A 17,074-nucleotide genomic window follows, 5' to 3' on the forward strand; every position below is an offset into this window, starting at 1 on the left:
GAAGGAGCCGAGTCCTCACCTGAATCCTTTATTCTGGTCCTTCTTCCTTGGACTGTCCTTTCTCTGCACCTCGACATATTTCAGCATCTGCAAAGTGCAGGTCTCCGTTGTGGAAGAACACATCACGCCCACCTCTTTCATATTTAAGGCTTAAAGTCTGCTGTTGCCGCTCTGCCAAAGGAACACATGTTTTACTATGTACTAGTCTCCCAAAAGCTGAAATATGGTGATTTCTCTATTTCAACTGAGAGCCAGAAAAAAGCATCCTCTTGCTCAGATCCTTCATTAAAGCAAAGCCAACGAAATTAGCTGCCCTGGGGATCAGATGAAGGCCTTGAAAATGTAAAAAAGATTAAAGGGAAAAAACCCTCCACAACTATTGACACTAGTAAATGTATCTCAATTAAAACTTTCAAAAGCACAATTCAAAAACACTCCAGCCATCCTCCAAGTCCCTGCAAAAGTTAATGAGGTCGGGTTTTTTCTTACAGCCCCCCATTGATCCGTGAAGTGCAAAACTGGAGGCAGAACAAAAAATGAAATATTGTGGGTACAGAGCTAGATACTGATTGCATTTACAGGAACATAATTCCAACATGACCCCTTGCAGACCCCGCTTCCAGGAAGCCCTGGTAGCAGCTGCTGGGTTTTGCTGTGTGGCCAAAGGTCTGCCTCGAATGACAGAAGCAAAAAGCGATGCTGAAGCGTGAGAGACCGAAAGAGTTAACGACAAAATGACAGGGTTATAAAAGGACAGGAACTGAAGCCCCAGGGGCGCAAGCCCACCAAAACTGGAACCCTTCCCCTTTCCGTCCCTCTGTAATCCCTACACCTCATCCGTTTTAAGACATAAAACCTCCGACCAAGTCTGGGACTAGGAGCAGGTCCAGCCACCCCTGGGCTTCTCGCCGAGAAGGAATCTAAAAAGCAAGGGGGTCTGCTCTGAACCTCGTGACCCAACAGGAGGGCTGTCCTTATTGTTTTCCCTGAACTGAATCTCAAATAAGCAAGGCCTGTAGTATATGTTTGGTTAGCACATTACAGTTTATTGACATAGTTTCATGCCAATTTTTGTTGTGAGCATACCAATTTTTGTGGCGAGCGTGCTAGTTCTTGTTGTAAGCAAATAAAAGTTGAGTTTTGTGAGTTAAAGGATCCCTGGTGCTGTTTCATCTTACTCCTGACCTGGGAATCAGCAAACCTGAGTTGTCATCCTGAGAAATTGGGACGTGACATGAAGAAGTCCACATCATGCACCAAACGTCATGAAAATCAAACTTTGGGTACCGTGGGTTTTGCTTCTTCAATAGAAAAGGAAGATATAATTACATCTTTAATTTATGAATAATAAAAGTTGGGGTGGGTTTGGTTTTTTTATTTTAATCAAAAATTCCCCACAGTTTCCCAAGCCTCTAGTAACCCACCTCAACAGTGTGATAACGAACAGACTCTGCAAATTCCCTTGCAGAAAAAAGAGCAGACTTGGTATCCCCTGACTTGCAATACACATCCCCTACTCACGCAAAAACAAACATGAGGGTTCTTCACGCGTGCAAGTCTTTTAAGATCTGTTTAACCCAGCTTAATGCAGAAAGATCACAAACTTGATTTAGACTGGGTCAGGGCTAGCTATTTGCTTAAAGCAAATGCTCTGTTTACCCTGGGATAATCAGCAAGCCTTTCCTTGCCCACTTACTCTCATCTTCTCCCTGTTCAGGATTTCTGCTCACACAGCAACAGCCACATAATGGGAAATTTAGAGAGTGAAACTTACCCCATGGATTGCCCCACATGCCCTGTCCTGGTGTGGAGGAGATGGTCTACATATGCATTCCAGGGAAAGTGAGTGAAATTCCCACCGGTGACCCTGAGGGAGCTTCAGCAAGAAGAAATTCCCCGAGAAAAATAACAAGTATTTGCATATTGTGGGCTTGGAGGAGTTTGCTATTGTTTGTGAGTTATTTGGGTAAGGGAGTTTTTTTGGTGGGGTTTTTGGTGTTGCGTTGTTTGGGTTCTTTTACATAATAGTACCTAGCGCTATTAATACTAGTGCTCACTAGTGAGTACTCTTACTTCCTAGGAGAAAAGAACTGGAGAAAAGTCCTCAACAGAATCATAAAGGGGTCATTAGAAAAAGGAAAAGTTGATTTGGAAGAGCTGCAAACGAGCAATTTTATGGAAAGAGGTGGAGAGGGAAGGCGGCAGGAAAAACGTGCCCTCTGCAAACACACGCTAATTTCTTTAAGTCACTGTCTGGCTTTATAAACCCTATTAACAGTGAAACAGTGCTTTTCAGGAAAGAGCAGGTCCTAGAAGCAGGTCCTGAGCTCCCCGGGACGAAGTCCATAGCAGCACAGATGCCACCGCAGTAGGACAGCAGAAGGCAAGCACAAGCCAGGTTTGCATTAGACCATGGAGTTGGGTGCCCTGGGCCACCAACCATCAGACACCCAAGAGCATCAAAGCCACAGGCAACCTCCTAGGAAAGAAAAAAACCAAAAGCATTGCTAATTTTGGATGGGGTCGAAACAAAGCCACTGCCCCTGGGGTCTGTTCCCAACCCCACTGGGGACAAATTCTGCTCTGCATGAGGTTGGAACTTGCCTTTGGCTTCTGTGCAGAAGAAGGGGCTTCACACAAGGGCACCCCAATCTCCCCAGTACTCAGGTCGGAGATAAAGCAGCGGCAGCTGCTGGGGATGCTCTGTGGGTGCTTGGACCAGGCAAGTTTGGGTTCCAGCACAGTGAATTACCTTTGGGTGCCCTCTAGTGCCAACAGCTAAACAAGGTGGCCTTGGCAACTCCGGCACCCATAGCCTTCTCCTCCCACCCTGCTCTGTGCATCTCACCACCCTTCCTGCCTTCGTTAGTCATCGTCCCCGCTCTTGTCTTAAGGAAGGAGAGCATCTATACTCTAGAAAGATCCCCCCAAATGCCTCACGCTGGGACCCTTTTGACTCAAATCAAAAGGCCGTGAGCTCACCTGGAAGCAAAGAGAGAAGAGACATAGGTCCTGCAAGAAGCCTGAAGCCCTTTCTGGTGCATCGTGTGACCAGGTGACAAACAGGCTCTTGCAACACATGGGAGATGTGTTGGGATCTGGTGACGAGGGTTCCCAACCAACCCTTTCTTTGTATGTCGGAGGACTCGACTACAGCCTTCCAAAGACACTGTGTTGGAGTCTCTTGGTGAGGTAGAAACTGTAGAGCACAGTTCTTGAAGAGAAAGGGAGGGCTGAAGATACCCGATCCAGTCCCTACCTGTGCCACAGTTGAGGGACAGGCCACTGTGTGAGCTCAGAAAGAAAATAAAGGAGGGGTGAGGAGGCAAAAAAAACCCCAATATAGTCACTCTCATTCCCTTTCAATGTTCTCCACGGGCTTTGGAGTCTGATTCAGAAGCTCTGTGCAAGCAGGACTGATGATAAATGTGACTTACCACGCTTGCCCCATTCCTTCTTGGTGGAACATTTCAACAGAGGGTTTACCTAATCCCTTCCTAGAAGGAAACACTGATTATTTTCTTCAGCTTCTTATACACCACCCACACTGCCCTGCATTAGGACTTTCCTTCAGGCAGTAAGATGTCTTTGCTCAGAAAGGAGCACAGTTCATTGCTGGGGCGAGCGAAAGGCAACCATCACCTTCCTGCTCACCTGAAACAAATGCACACACAGACCGAGGTCCACCACTCTCAGCCCTTCAGCGAGACACCAGTTCATCTCCCAGTCTCCTGAATCTGGCAACCAAGCCCCTTCCCCAGACTTGCAAGCTCCTCAGCGTGGACCTACGCTGCCTGGAGAGGACCTCTCTGAAAACCAAGTACCGACCCTGCGGAATCCAACCCCAGAGCTGGAAAGCTCTGCAAGCCACAGAAAGCCAAACTACCCCTCTCCCCGTGTTTCTCTTGCTCTCTGGGGAGCACCGTCCTGGTTTCAGCTGGGATAGAGTTAACTGTCTTCCTAGTAGCTGGTACAGTGCTGTGTTTTGAGTTCAGGATGAGAAGAATGTGGATAACACGGATGTTTTCAGTTGTTGCTCAGTAGTGTTTAGACTATAGTCAAGGATTTTCCAGCTTCTCATGCCCAGCCAGGGCACAAGAAGTTGGCACAGGACACAACCAGGGCACCTGACCCAAACTGGCCAACGGTGTATTCCATACCATGTGACGTCCCATCTAGTTTTAAGAACTGGGAATTGGGGGCGGGGGATCTCCGCTTGGGGACTGGTGGGGTGTGGGTCGGTGGGTGGTGAGTAATTGCCCTGCGCATCATTTGTACATTCCAATCCTTTTATTACTACTGTTGTCATTTTATTAGTGTTATCATTATCATTCTTAGTTTCTTCTTTTCTGTTCTATTAAACCGTTCTTATCTCAACCCAGGAGTTTTACTTCTTTTTTCCCTGATTTTCTCCCCCATCCCACTGGATGGGAGGGAGGGAGGGAGCGGCTGCGTGGTGCTTAGTTACCAGCTGGGGTTAAACCACGACAAGCACCTAGAGAAAACCTCACCTCCTCTGAGCCTAACGCAGCCCTTACCTGTTGTCAAAACACCTTTTGTAAGTGTGGGGCAGAGCGTTCTCCTCTGCCACCGAAATCAAAATCCTCTTTCTACCAGCTCTGCTCTACACAGCCCCCTCGGGTAGATACCCCTAAATCTTCCTTGTCTCCCTCACCCGAACCCCACGTCTCCACCTCAGGGGAAGCAAAACCCTGGACCCCATCTTCTCCGTCAGGCTTCCGCCCATGCAGACACCCACATACGAGTCAAGAACCACATCCCCAGGGCTCGCCGCCCATTTCTCAGGGATTAAATTTCCCCGTAAACCTTAAAGCACATGACCGTTCCTCTCCTCACCCCCACACCACTTCGCGGTGTCACGTCACACGTATCTGCCCACGCTTCTGCACAAGCCCTGAGGATCACGAAGCAAAAGTCCCCTCCCGTCTGATGCGCGGCCGGTGCCGCGATCACCAAGCCAGAGCTTTGTGGCTGGACTTTGAGGTACGTGATCATCAGCAGGAGACGGTCTGCATCAGAGCTGTGATGATTCCGGGGGTTTTAGGGTGATTTTTTTTCTTTTCTCCCAGCCAATAAGAGCACTCGGAGAGGCACATCTTCCCTTGCAGGAAGAAGGGCGGTCGCTCCTTTTGCTGGCGGGCTCCTCTTCCGAAGCGGTGGAGATGGCAGCGAACTTCACCTGCAGCTTCGCCACACTTTGCTGTTTAGCGCTCTGGAGCTTCACCGGGACTTCAGGCGGTAAGAGCGGAAAGTAATTTCTGTTTTCCTTACGCTTTAGGTCCCGTGAGTGCTGCTTTCTAATGCACCGGTAAGTAACAGCCCTTCTCCACCTGCTGCCTATGCTGGCTCAGCGCTGCAGGGTTCAGGCTGCAGCTGAAAATCCAACTGCTTAAAAGACTTTCTCCCCTTGCAGCAAACCACGTTATTCAGGGACATTGTCTAAGGATTTTAAAGTCAACTTACGGTTTTAACTTATTTGTCAGTGTTTAAACTCCGCGTGACCTTGATTATTAATCGACTGTGGGTAACAATTTGACTGCTAAGTACAGATGGGCACTTGAGGGCCGATTAGCTGACTTCAATGAAACATTACTCCGTATCATTTTTTTTTTTCCTTTGCTGAGCAAGGAAACTCTCTTGATTGCAGCTGGCCTTAAATCTTTAGAATGGGAGCTGCAGACAGGAGTGTTTTCTCTCTGAAGGTTTTAGTTCTACTTCAGTTTTACTTTGGCTCCCATGCACAGAAAGTACTAATGCACTCAGGGATGGTGTTTGGTTAGCCAGTAGCTTTTTGTTTCGCCTGTGGTTTCCTTTGGGGGTTGCAAAGGCACGCAGGAACTCTGCTGTGTCTTCAACGTAAAGATAAAGCCTAGCCTTGCTCCTAGTAATGGGGAGGAGGTTTTGAAAGTACCTCATGGGAAAAAAAAAAAAAAAAACAACAAAAAACAAAAAACCAAAAAACCAAACCAAAGAACAAAAAAAAAAACCCCAACCTGTTGCAGTCAGCCTATTTGCTTCACTGCAGGCTGGGAGAGAGCATCCACAGGATTGCTCTCTCGTACTGCAGGAACAGGGCCCCCAAATTATTCCTTAATGAGAAACGCACAAGAGAACACCTCTTAATACAACATTCAACTCGTCTCTGCAAGAACAGCCCTCTCTTGCTTAATAACAGGCAGTTGCCTGTTAACTCAGAGCAAGAAAAGAGTCTACCCTACTGCCATCCAACAGAAGGAGTGGGGCCAGGATTTTCCCCTCTCTCTTCACGTTTCCAAACCCAGAAGCAAGGATGGGGTCCGAAATACAAATGCTCTGGCCCTAAGCATCTCCCTGTAGAGCAGTAAGAGCTGTTTTCTCAGGTCGTGAGATCAAATCGTCCGGGCCTCCGAGTATTGCAGATGCCTGGCCAAGCCATGCAGCACCTCTGCTCTCACCCTGGCCTGGACAACAAGTATTTCAGCAGTACTGGTATGTCTGCAGCCCTGCACTGTTTTCTGACCCTCTGGGCTATTCTGCTTTGCTCCTGGAGTGGGACCATCACCTTAAACACATTCAAATTTCTAAGGTAATGGCCATCAAGGGCCAAGCTAGGCAAGAAGCTGTCAGGAAAGGTTGCAGTGCAGAAAATCAGAACTACAGGTGCCTCAGACCAGAGAATTTCTGGGTTTTGGAAACAGAGTGGTACAAACTATTCCAAAGAGCAAAAGCAATTTCAGACCAGCGTTGCGTGCCATGCAGCGACCACCTTGAACGAAAATCAAAGCACCTAAAGAAAAACAAGTCCTAGCCTTGGGGAATCTGTGTCACCAGAGAAAAAAGGGGGTAAAATTCTCCCACAAGGCCTTGGGAGATTTTATACCCACTTTACTCTGGTACGAGTCATTCTTAACACCAAGTTACAGTGGGGGAGGAGGTGAAATGCGTGGTACCCCTTCGTGAAAGCTTGGGCAAAAATATAGTAGCCTACCACCCATCTACAACACACAGTGTATTACAAGCCTGCTACTTGTCTACAACGCGTGGTCCAGCTTACTAGACTGTGAGCCCACCTCTCCAGATGAGCATCTCGGAGGCTTTGCCATGTGTGACAATGCTGGATCTAACAGGCACTAGAGTCAGGAACAAGGACACTCAAAGCAAGAGTCAGAATCCAAAGTAACACATTTCAAAGTTTTCTTCCCATACACACAGTGTGACTTCAGCCAGCCTCACTCACCCTGCCAGCCCACACCTAAAAAAGATGTCACCACGACTCAAGATGCGTTGAGGGCTATTATGCTGAAAAGGAACCGTGTGCTAAGATTGAAAAAGCCTGCGGTTATCTCTTCCTACTACAAGGGACAGTATCTGCTCTCAACACCCCCACCACTGCCACGTCTGACTTTCCAACAGGCATAAGAGCATAAATTCAAGCAGGGTCCTGGAGAGCAGCCAGAAGAGCCCAAGCCAGGGACCTGCTCTCAGCCTGGCAGCCTCAGTTGCTAGATGAGCTTGGGAAAAAGCTGGTTTCTATAAGTTCTTGGGTTGGTATTGATGGTGCAGGAAAAAACATGGCATCCCTGAGGAAGAGGACAGCTGGTCTTATGGGCAAGACCCAAACCAAGGTCCTGCTCTGCCCCAAGCTTCTTTTCTGACTTCAGGCAGGTGCTGAATAGCCTTCTTGAATCACCTGTGGGTCCCACCACCTTACGCCCCAGGCAGAGTCCCTGTTCAGAGGACAAACAGATGCTTCGGAAAGTCTTACCCTTGAGCTGAGCACTGGGTAAGATGTGCTGCCCGACAAATACCTTCAGTCCTAGGCTGTGTGGTCATGAGTTTCTGCGAGTCTTGAATCCCACTCACCCCTGCTGCAATGGGAAAAATATAATCCCATAGATAATAGTCTCAGGCCCTACAAGTGGATTCTGGGCTGTTAAGTGAAAAAAACACTGCCAGGTTGCTCAGCACTGGCTGCACACCCGGTCCCAGCATAGATCAGATATGTGGGACACAAAAGTTTGTCACCCTCACACCAGACACAAAGCCACTTGCAGAATATCCGCTCCTCTCAGACCCATGGTCTCGGTCTCTCGGCTCCCACCTGCAAGAAAACATGGGGGGCATTAAGGTAGCTGGGGTATCAGCCTGGAAGAGATGTGAATTTGGACATTCTTGGGTTGAGGAGGGACATGGAATCGAGTCTCTCCTTTGCAGGTCAACGCTTGAATCCCTGCACAGTGTTACAAGGGGGTGCAGCAATTACCACCTGCAGGGGAGGATGTGATAGTGTAACTAGGACATACATAAGCAACCTGAAAGCTGAATTTTTGCAGCCTTCTCTGCTGATGATGCCATGTAATGCTGGGTTTGGGGTTTGTTTTTTTTTTCAAAAATACTCTGAATCACCAAGTTGCCCCTCCCTCTTCTACTCAGGCTTCTCAGTACAAACTGGCTTAAATACACAGTCTATGCTCTGTGCTTGGGTGTTAGCGAGAGGTCTAGCTGTGAAAAAAAAAAAGCTGGAGGTGATAAAAAGCTTGACTTTCACAGCAAATTTAGTACAAGCTCTATGCACATTTGTGTGCACCTGCACACGCAGGCTCACTGCCTACCTACACACAGAGCGTGAACTCCAGGGGCCACCTCCTGCATTGGCAGGTCTTGGCATCAGCGGTGGCTGCACAGTAACTTGCACAGGTTGAGGATTTTTTTCCTTTTGTTTGTGTTTCAGAAGTGGGAAAATGGAGATGAAGGCAAATGTAAAAGGGGGAGAAATAATGGCATCAACTGTAAGCTGCAAGCTGCTTTTAAATTATTGAAAAAAAAAACAAGCAGGGCATGGGGAAATTAGCTACACAACCAAGAATATACAGTAATAAGGGCTGTGTGGAAAGAAGTGCTCAAATTTGAAAGCTCATGGGTGTCCCCCGTCCCCCCCCAATCTGCATTTCCTACACACCTTGCTCCTCCACTTCATGGCTGTGCTGATAAGATGGTCCTTGGCATTTGGGTCAGGGCAACAGCACTTCAGCACCCAAAGCAGCCCGTTGCGCAGGACGGTGGGGAGCTAGTCCAAGTTCTGCCCCAGGCCCTTCCCTGTCCAGCTGGAGAACAGGGACACCCTCTCCTTTGTCAGCATGTAGAAGGAAGGTATCTTCCCCTCACCTTTATCACCACCTAAATACCCCTAAAATACAAACCTCAAGACACCATCAAAGGATTGAGGAGAGTGGGAAAGATTTACGTCTGCAAGTGAAGCTTGGCACGCCAACTAAGAACAGCAGGACTCTGCCAGCCAGTGTTTGATATGTTATCAAAATTATAGTGTACTCTGAGCAACACGATCTAGCTTTATAACTAGATTCAAAGTTGGGCCTTCTACGAGACAACAGTCATATCAGAGACTTTCTAAATAATATTCATGGTACCCTGGCTTCTTCTAAGTCAGTTTGAACTCTGCTACCACTTCTAGCAGCGTCTTTTTATGTCACTTCATTCCACAGCATTGTTTCACCATTTCAAACATATAAAGGAAAATTACTTTGTAATGGATGCGAGCAGAGCCCTTCTGAAGCACAAGTGCACTAAGAAAGTTTGGCACTGGTTCCGAGGGCTGAAGCTCCCACCATTTCAGGCACCTAACGTGTTTTGCACTCATGTCTTGTGTTGTTTCAGCTACGTATGTCCCACCACCTCATTCGACCATGAAACCTGGCTCCCCCGTCCCAATGAACACCAACAACCCTGGTGTTCGCAAGGCAGCTCGCTTTGGGGTTTACAGATACAACAACAGTTCCAATGACCTCTTTCTGTTTAAGGAATCGCAAATAAACAAAGCCATGGTACAGGTAAGTAGAGCCCAGACTTCTGGTGGTCCTCCAAACCGTTTACCAATTCACCATCCTACAAAGCACCCAAGATGTGTGAGCCCTGATCCTCCTCAGGACTGCAATGCATGCCTAAAGATAAACAGCACATGTTCCTTTATCCCATTTTTCTCCCCGACCCCCTGCCAGTAATTCAACACAAAACACTTCAATCCGCAACGCCACACACAATTCACAGATGCGGCACTTGATTCCTAGTCAAAATTTCGGCATCCCTTTCCCCTGCCCTTCCTTTAAAGGAGGAAATTACTTTCTCTAGATTGTCAGAGGGCTGAAATACATGCTCCACGTGGAAATTGGACGCACCGTGTGTGAGAAGAGGGAGCACTCCAGCCTCGACAGCTGTCACTTCCAGAGGGAAAAACCCCTGCAACAGGTCTGTGTCCAATTCCTTTGTGGTACCCAACAAGTGCAGGTGATTCTCGGCCATCTCTAGCTGTACAGTCACCTTCAGACCAGCTCTGCCATGTCCCCGTAGATGTACGAGCCTCCTCCATGCAGAACCAGCTGGGGCGAGGCAGGGTTATCAGTATAAGCAGCATAGTACCTCTCGTGCATCCAGGGCCAGCTCCTGTCTGCAAGGAATTGAACAGACACAGCCATCTAGCCCATATTCCTGGGTAACCTGAGTGAAAGTATGCAGAAATAGAGTAGATGATAAATAGCGAGATTTCCTGGGCAGGGGGAAATCCTTACACAGGCTTTCCCGCTAAGGTGTGATTACTTAGCAAATAGTACTTTTCCTAGGATAAAGGAGACAAAGAGATGCTGTTCCCTCCTGCCCCATCATGGCCCACAATGCTGAGACCAACCAGCAGCCACCTGAACTTTGTCACCAATTCCCCTTTTATTTGCAGATGCTGAGATGCTATTTTGAGGTCTGGATAACGCCTTGGTTACATAAAGCATTTGTCCCCGTTGCTCGCTGTCACTGAGTCACCTTTCCCCGTGAGAGCCTGACTTACAAGGGATCTACCACTGCGCCTTTTTCCTTGCCTGGACTGTTGAGGCCAAAACTAAAGTGGAAAACGGCTGTACAGAATCGCCACAGAGCTTTTCTCTCAAAGCACACAGTTGTTTCCCTCCCTGAGAAAGATGTTCAAAAGTGACAAAGAAAAGACCTGCCTCAACTGAATTTATTGCTAGCCAGTTGTGTATCTGTTTTTCCAAAACTAAACTGCAGATGAGAGTATGTTGTCATTCATTTAATAGAGAGCCATCTATGCTCTGGCTGAATTTCCAAGCAGTGTCAACACACCCAGGAAGCTCTGTTGGACTTACTTTATTCTGTGATGAATCTTCATGCAGCTATAATGTAAAAAAGTCTAAAACCACAGCACACGTGGCTACAACGCTGAGGAAAGCTTTACAACTACGGGATAGTTTGCCTGGGGATAGCCCCCCCCCAAAAAAAAAAATCTTAAGAGTCTCCAGTGCTAGAGAAAAGATTAGACCTATCTGTCAGGAACGCATGAGGTAGAGTTGTTCTTTCTTCAACACAAGAACATGGATAAGGTTGTCTTGAAACACACCCACAGCCCAGAAATGACACACACTAACTAGTGCTTCTACTTTAATCAAAACCTAATCTATACTACAGAAGGGCATCATTGCAAATGCTGAGACACATAAACCCAATCGTATTCCCAAAGCGTATTTTTGCTGAGATTAAACAATGCAGTTTCATTCAGGTTAATGCAAGACATTTAATCTCTGGCTGACCACAGCTTATATTCAAGCTTAGTAGAATGATAGTCATCTCTAGGTGGGCATCTGCCATTCCTTCAGGCTTCACTCTTCACGCATGGGCAGATTATTGCTTACACTGGACTAAAGCTCTTATATTTGGGATGATTTGGGTAACTGCTCCCTTAAAACAGCAATAAAGTCTGGGCCCATGTTCAGTCATACACAGACCAGCACTTAAAAATGGACAGGGCCCTGACCTAAGCTATGAACACTTTCTTTCCACAAACACCCCTTTTCTTCTGATAGTTGTTGCCTTTCTGCAGCAATATTGCAACACCCATTAGCAGTGACACTCCCGCTTTCAGCCTTTATAACAACCATTCAGTCAAGAAAGGCCAGTGAAGGGCCCCAGGCCAAAGTCCAGGGATCTTAAGACAGATATATCTATTAACAGCAGAGCTGAGGTCTCCGCTCCAAGTAATCCCAAAGCAAACCTTTGCAGGCTGGGCAAGTCTGAACTTCTGCTTCAGAAACATCACTTGTGATGAGCAGGTGGCCCAGCAGCAGCTCAAATTCAGCATCCAGTGCTGGAGAGCCAGCTGTGCTGCATCTTGTCTTTGGGGACAGCTATCTCTTAGCTGGAAAAAAAAAAGAAGTGCTCAAAAGAAACCTCCAGAAGGGCCATGAATGGATGTAGCATGGTCCTACATTCATCCATCACGCAAGCCACCACTGACAGCCTGATACCAGAGACAAGAAAAAGAAAGCCAAGTATGGTGGCTCGAGTTGTCCACAAAGCAGGAAAGCCAAGCCTCAGCTAAGTTTATAAGAGGGCAAGAGGAGCCAGGAGGAGCTGCTCTCCGAATCTCAAAGGGGTTAGCAATGGTCTCAATCCCTCTTCCACTTCAGCCGTGTGTTTCACACGATGCCAAGGGCTTACAGCCAGGCTATCAGCTCCAGCCAGCCTGGGCCCAGAACACGCCAGACAGATCCACGCTTCTTCCTTCAGCCAGCACGACAGCCTGGTGCTCAGTAGCAGATGTCATCAGCCTATCCACACGCCACAGCAGGGGTGAGAAGGCAGCACAAAATTATCTTAATTCTGTCCAGCAATTCATGCAGACAGTAAACACACCTCAGAGCGGTCTCCCACGTGTGACCCTTCAAGCCCCTGGCATAAAGGGCTTCATCTCCATCTCCTCCCCAGGTCAATTCCCCATTTGTCAAAGAAACAAAAGATAAAGCCAGGTGAACCTGGCGTCATGCAGTCTGACAAACCCAACATGCTCTTGCTGCTCTCTCAAGGAAAATGCAGCAAGATCATTTAGACCTCTCTATCCAAACAGGATACATAAAACTGTTGCCAGCATTTACTGCAACACAGATGAGCTGATTGCAGCCAATACTGTGGGGAAAGGAGACAAGCGCCTTCCGAGAAAGACACATTAGCTTTATGTTTACAGCCGCAAAGTGTTTACTCTAAGATCACAGTAAGAAAGGCACCCCGGAATGGCAGCATCCATCATCCCCCCCAGGTAGATAACAGAATTATCACGAGCACCAAAGAAAGGAGCAGAGCTAAAGTCAACTGAGGACTTTGTACCACTCCCGAGCACTCGGCTCGGGAAGGATTTGGGCAATTAAAGTCTTGCATCAAGAAGACACTGCTAGCACTGAAATAAGGAACTGCAGCTAAGTACCATTTAATCACAAGACATACAGCAGTCAAAAAGCCAACATCTCTGCCCTCTGCATCTTTGCTAGAATTTACAGCAAGGTTAACTGTTCACCAATTCGCTTCAGGGAGTTCATACCCTTGCAGAGGCTCTGACATCTACTCCAGGCTACAAAGGCAATTAAATAAAAATAAATATTTCTAGTAAAGATTTAGGGCATAAGGAGAGAAGGACAACTTGCTCCTGGCAGCCCCAGATGCTGGAGGAAAAGGAACAATCTCAGCAGTGACATTAAGAGCTTCTGGCGCAACCAGAGCTGGTGCTTCAGAGGTATGGGTTCCCGCAGGAGTGAACCCGTACCTCCAGCAAACAAGCTGAACGAGTGGCTTCCTTCAGCTTCACGTCTCTCTCCAGTATCCTGGAAGCACTGGGCTTGGTGCATGACATACTTTTGCGGCTCACGTATTTATAAGGATACTCAGCCTCCTCTGAACAAGAGTTCCCTAACAGTCTGCCACACGGAGGGACTGGCTGCACACCGAGACGACCTCCATGCACACAGCGCTACCCGAACCAAGCTACCCCGAGTTTCATCAGAGCTTCACGGTGATCCTCACACCCAGACCTGCGTTTGCTCAAAAGCTTTGCTATGCAAATATTTCCTCTCACACTCCCACTTTTTAAATTGCATAGGAAACAAACTGCCTGCCACCAAAATATAAAGCATTGCTGACTGACAGACTTTCCACTTTGCATTCTCTTCACATGAGCAGCTCCACATTAAAGACCTGGGAGGCCTTTCTGTACCTGTTGTACCCAATTTTACAACTTAACTGACTTCAGGACCCACTGACAGCTGGGGGAGTCATGTATACAGCTGTACAGAACCAAGACAAGTTTTAACTGGCAGCAGCCAGATAAGGAGACATTACTTCTGCTGGCTGGGAGGAAAAAAAAAAAAATAATATGTAACTACAATCACTTACTGCTAACTTTTTCACTCCCTACCTCAAACAAAGCAGCAAAAATGAGCTGCCCCATATGCTTATTCTTTTACAGCACTGTTTTCCAAGCAAGCTAGATGAGAAGGTCCAAGTGTCAGCATTGTCAGGTCTCTGCTGTGATCACTGAGCAGACGGACCCAGAAGCTTAGGAGGTCATTATCTCACGTGGAAAGGTTACTGCCACAAAGCAGACTCAGATTTAAAGGAATCGGATTTAAGTCAAGGCTTTGCAATCACTTTCATCAGCTGTTTGCACTGAGATAGCAACCTTTGCATAAAAGTGTCAGGGGCTATCTTCCAGCATCTCTGCTCCAGGAGAAGTCAGCTCCAGAAAAGGGACAGAGCAGTTAGCGGTGGAGTAGCATTTTAAAGGGCTTCAGCAAAATCTTCTTGATACTTGTGCCCTGCAGAAGCATCTGTTCCACCAACAAGGCAAAACAAAACATATCTTTAAAATGCACAGCAGTGGTGTACTCCACCTCAGTTCCTTTTCCTCAGGCTGTTTTACTGCAGGGCTCTATGTTAAAGCAAAGATTTCCCCAAGCCCTGCAGGAGACAGGGCACTGTTCTCTCAGTCTGTCCCATAAGAAGCTTGGGTAAGACACAGAAAGCACTCTCAAGCTCTTGTGGGAGTTGTGCAGAGGGTTTCCTCCCTTCGTAGGGAACCACAGCCCCTTTCTCCTGCCACCAAAACACAATCTTGCCCTGACAAGATCTTTGGGTACTGCTGTAAATGCTCCTGCTTCTTCCAGTGGGGAGATGTGGCCACACTAGAGAAGAGCCAGAGCTGCAAAGGTGTCATGTTCCTGTACTGATACCATCAACAGAGAAGACATAGCTTTTTTTTTTTTTCCAAGCCTGACTTGTTCCACCTTTCCCTGTTGCTCAAGGCAGATGGGTCACCATCCATCTGAAACCGTAACATGCCACTGACTCACACTTCTGTGGAAGTGGAACGAGCCTGTTAGAAGCAGTCTTCACAGGAGCACCAAGAGGAATTTATGCCAGTTTGTTCATTCCATAGGCATTTTAATGCTCCTGCGTTACTCTGAGAGGACTGCATTTGAGCAACTGTCAGATTAAATGCACCTGAGCTTCTATGAAAATACTGTTTTTAAGCACCCCTTATGCTGAGTAATTAAAAAGCTGTATGTCAGTCAACCTGTTTCATCTGGCTTCTACAGCAGACCACCCCACTTCTGCATACAAAGGTTGGACTATCAGGATCCAGCACTGCACCAGGAATGGGAATCAACACCATCTGAGCTCAGGAATGGCACTCCTTTCAGCCTCTGCAGACTTTGGGTATCCTTGGACTGGAGATACGCACGCCCTGCATTCGGATCCATGTCATAAGATCTTTAAACCGCAAAATGGCACCTCTGCCTGGTGCTGCACTTCCACCCTGGGCCCCCACCAATGTTGCAGCCATCATGACAGTAATTGGCCTCCTTTCAATTTTAGTAGCCATGGAGGCATCAGCAGTTTTGGGCCAGACATCTCTCTCACCTGGAAGCATCAAGTATACTGATTTTCTCCTAGACCTTGGTGCCTCACACACCACCACTCCACTCTTGCAGGGCCAAGCACAGTGCTGAAAAACCTTGCAGACAAGTTTCAGGTCACTATCAAAACACAGGAGATCCTCAGAAGGAGGTGATCTGGGTAAAAGACTGACCCATATTTATGTCTATAAAGCTCCAGCTAAAATGAAATGTTAAGGTTCTTATGACAAATGAAATACCAATGGCCTGGTTAAGCAGCCTGTCAACATGCAAAGTTTGTTGCTTAGAATGATATTAAATTGTGTCACCTACCACAGTTTGCATCTGGTGCTTTACAGACTTCAGTGGTTTGGGTTTTTTTTTGTTTGGGGTTGGTTTGTTTTTTTGGTGGGGGGTATGTGGTTTTGTTTTTGGTTGTTCGGGTTTTTTTTTTGGGGGGGGGGGGGGTGGGGGGGGGTGGTTGTTTTGTTTTGTTGGGTTTTTTTTTGGGGGGGTGGGGGGGGTGTTTGGGGTTTTTTTGTTGTTTTTTTGTTTGTTTTTTTTTTTTTTTTTTTTAAGGGAACTGCTGACTGACTGGACCTGTACCCAGTGAACTCTCTATTTGTAGAGGCTGGACAGATGGGCTTTATTCATTCTGAGAAATTAAATTGAGAAGAACTGAACACTCTGTCCAAAGGCTTAACCTTTAGACAAACTCATTTGGACTGACAGCTATTCAGCTACTTTCCAACAAAGCACAGACAAGAACAATGAAAAATTTCTGTTGGCCAGGGCAGACACAACAACAGGCAGGGCAAGACATCAGAAACTATAAAGATTTTTATGGGCACAAATTTCTGCTTGTCTCTGAACTCCACTCCCAGAATTCACCTCCTGCCCTCAGTGCAGAGCCTGCCTTCTGTCTGCCTGCAGTTATTTCTAATGCAGCTGTAGCTAGAGGCCCACTCTTCACAGCTGAAGAGGTCTGGCCAGCAAAGAACCCACACCACCAGCCAGAAAGAGAAGTAGCAACTGAACTCCCATCAGACACCAAGGCCAACAAAGAACTCAAGTGCCCAAGGCATTAGCTCAGCTTCCTCCATGCTACAGCACTAACCTTCACTACTGACTTTCCGGATTTTAGAGGCAAATTGCTCCCCATAGTAAGACTCTTGAGCAGAGAGCTCCAATATCCTCATGGTGTCCAGCCTCCTTTCCTGACCATGGCACTTGGCAGAACAACCCTCTCTGCTACCACAGGATTAAGAGAAAAGCTCAGAAGGCAACAGCCCCAGTGAATAAGGGCATTAATTGTCTTCAGGTTAGGGGCAGCT

General features: G+C 47.2%; 1 protein-coding gene across 3 annotated transcripts; it reads left to right on the forward strand.

Moving 5' to 3' along the window:
* The first annotated feature begins 4,680 nt into the window (after window positions 1-4,680).
* Window positions 4,681-12,231, forward strand: CST7 (cystatin F). 3 transcript variants are annotated; one of them, XM_049833847.1, is made up of 5 exons: window positions 4,686-5,004; window positions 5,130-5,259; window positions 9,676-9,848; window positions 10,147-10,263; window positions 10,745-12,231. In XM_049833847.1, the coding sequence occupies exons 1-5, from the start codon at window positions 4,951-4,953 to the stop codon at window positions 10,820-10,822; spliced, it is 552 nt and encodes a 183-aa protein (XP_049689804.1). In that variant the 5' UTR covers window positions 4,686-4,950; the 3' UTR covers window positions 10,823-12,231. The 3 variants fall into 3 exon arrangements, with proteins under 3 accessions (XP_049689805.1, XP_049689804.1, XP_049689803.1); XM_049833846.1 differs by having other exon boundaries at window positions 4,687-5,004; window positions 5,091-5,259; XM_049833848.1 differs by lacking the exon at window positions 10,147-10,263 and having other exon boundaries at window positions 4,681-5,004; window positions 5,091-5,259.
* Window positions 12,232-17,074: the final 4,843 nt, after the last annotated feature.

This window comes from Accipiter gentilis, chromosome 30 (genome assembly GCF_929443795.1).
Source record: "Accipiter gentilis chromosome 30, bAccGen1.1, whole genome shotgun sequence".
Taxonomy (NCBI): Eukaryota; Metazoa; Chordata; class Aves; order Accipitriformes; family Accipitridae; genus Astur; species Astur gentilis.

What these genes read in the sequence shown, in the direction of transcription:
- CST7 (XM_049833846.1), top strand. Translation starts at nt 4,951, where the DNA reads ATGCGCGGCCGGTGCCGCGATCACCAAGCCAGAGCTTTGTGGCTGGAC. An exon ending in CTTTGTGGCTGGACTTTGAG is followed by an intron (nt 5,005 to 5,090) that starts GTACGTGATCAT and finishes CTTTTCTCCCAG; the next exon opens with CCAATAAGAGCACTCGGAGA. An exon ending in GGGAAAAACCCCTGCAACAG is followed by an intron (nt 10,264 to 10,744) that starts GTCTGTGTCCAA and finishes TTTTATTTGCAG; the next exon opens with ATGCTGAGATGCTATTTTGA.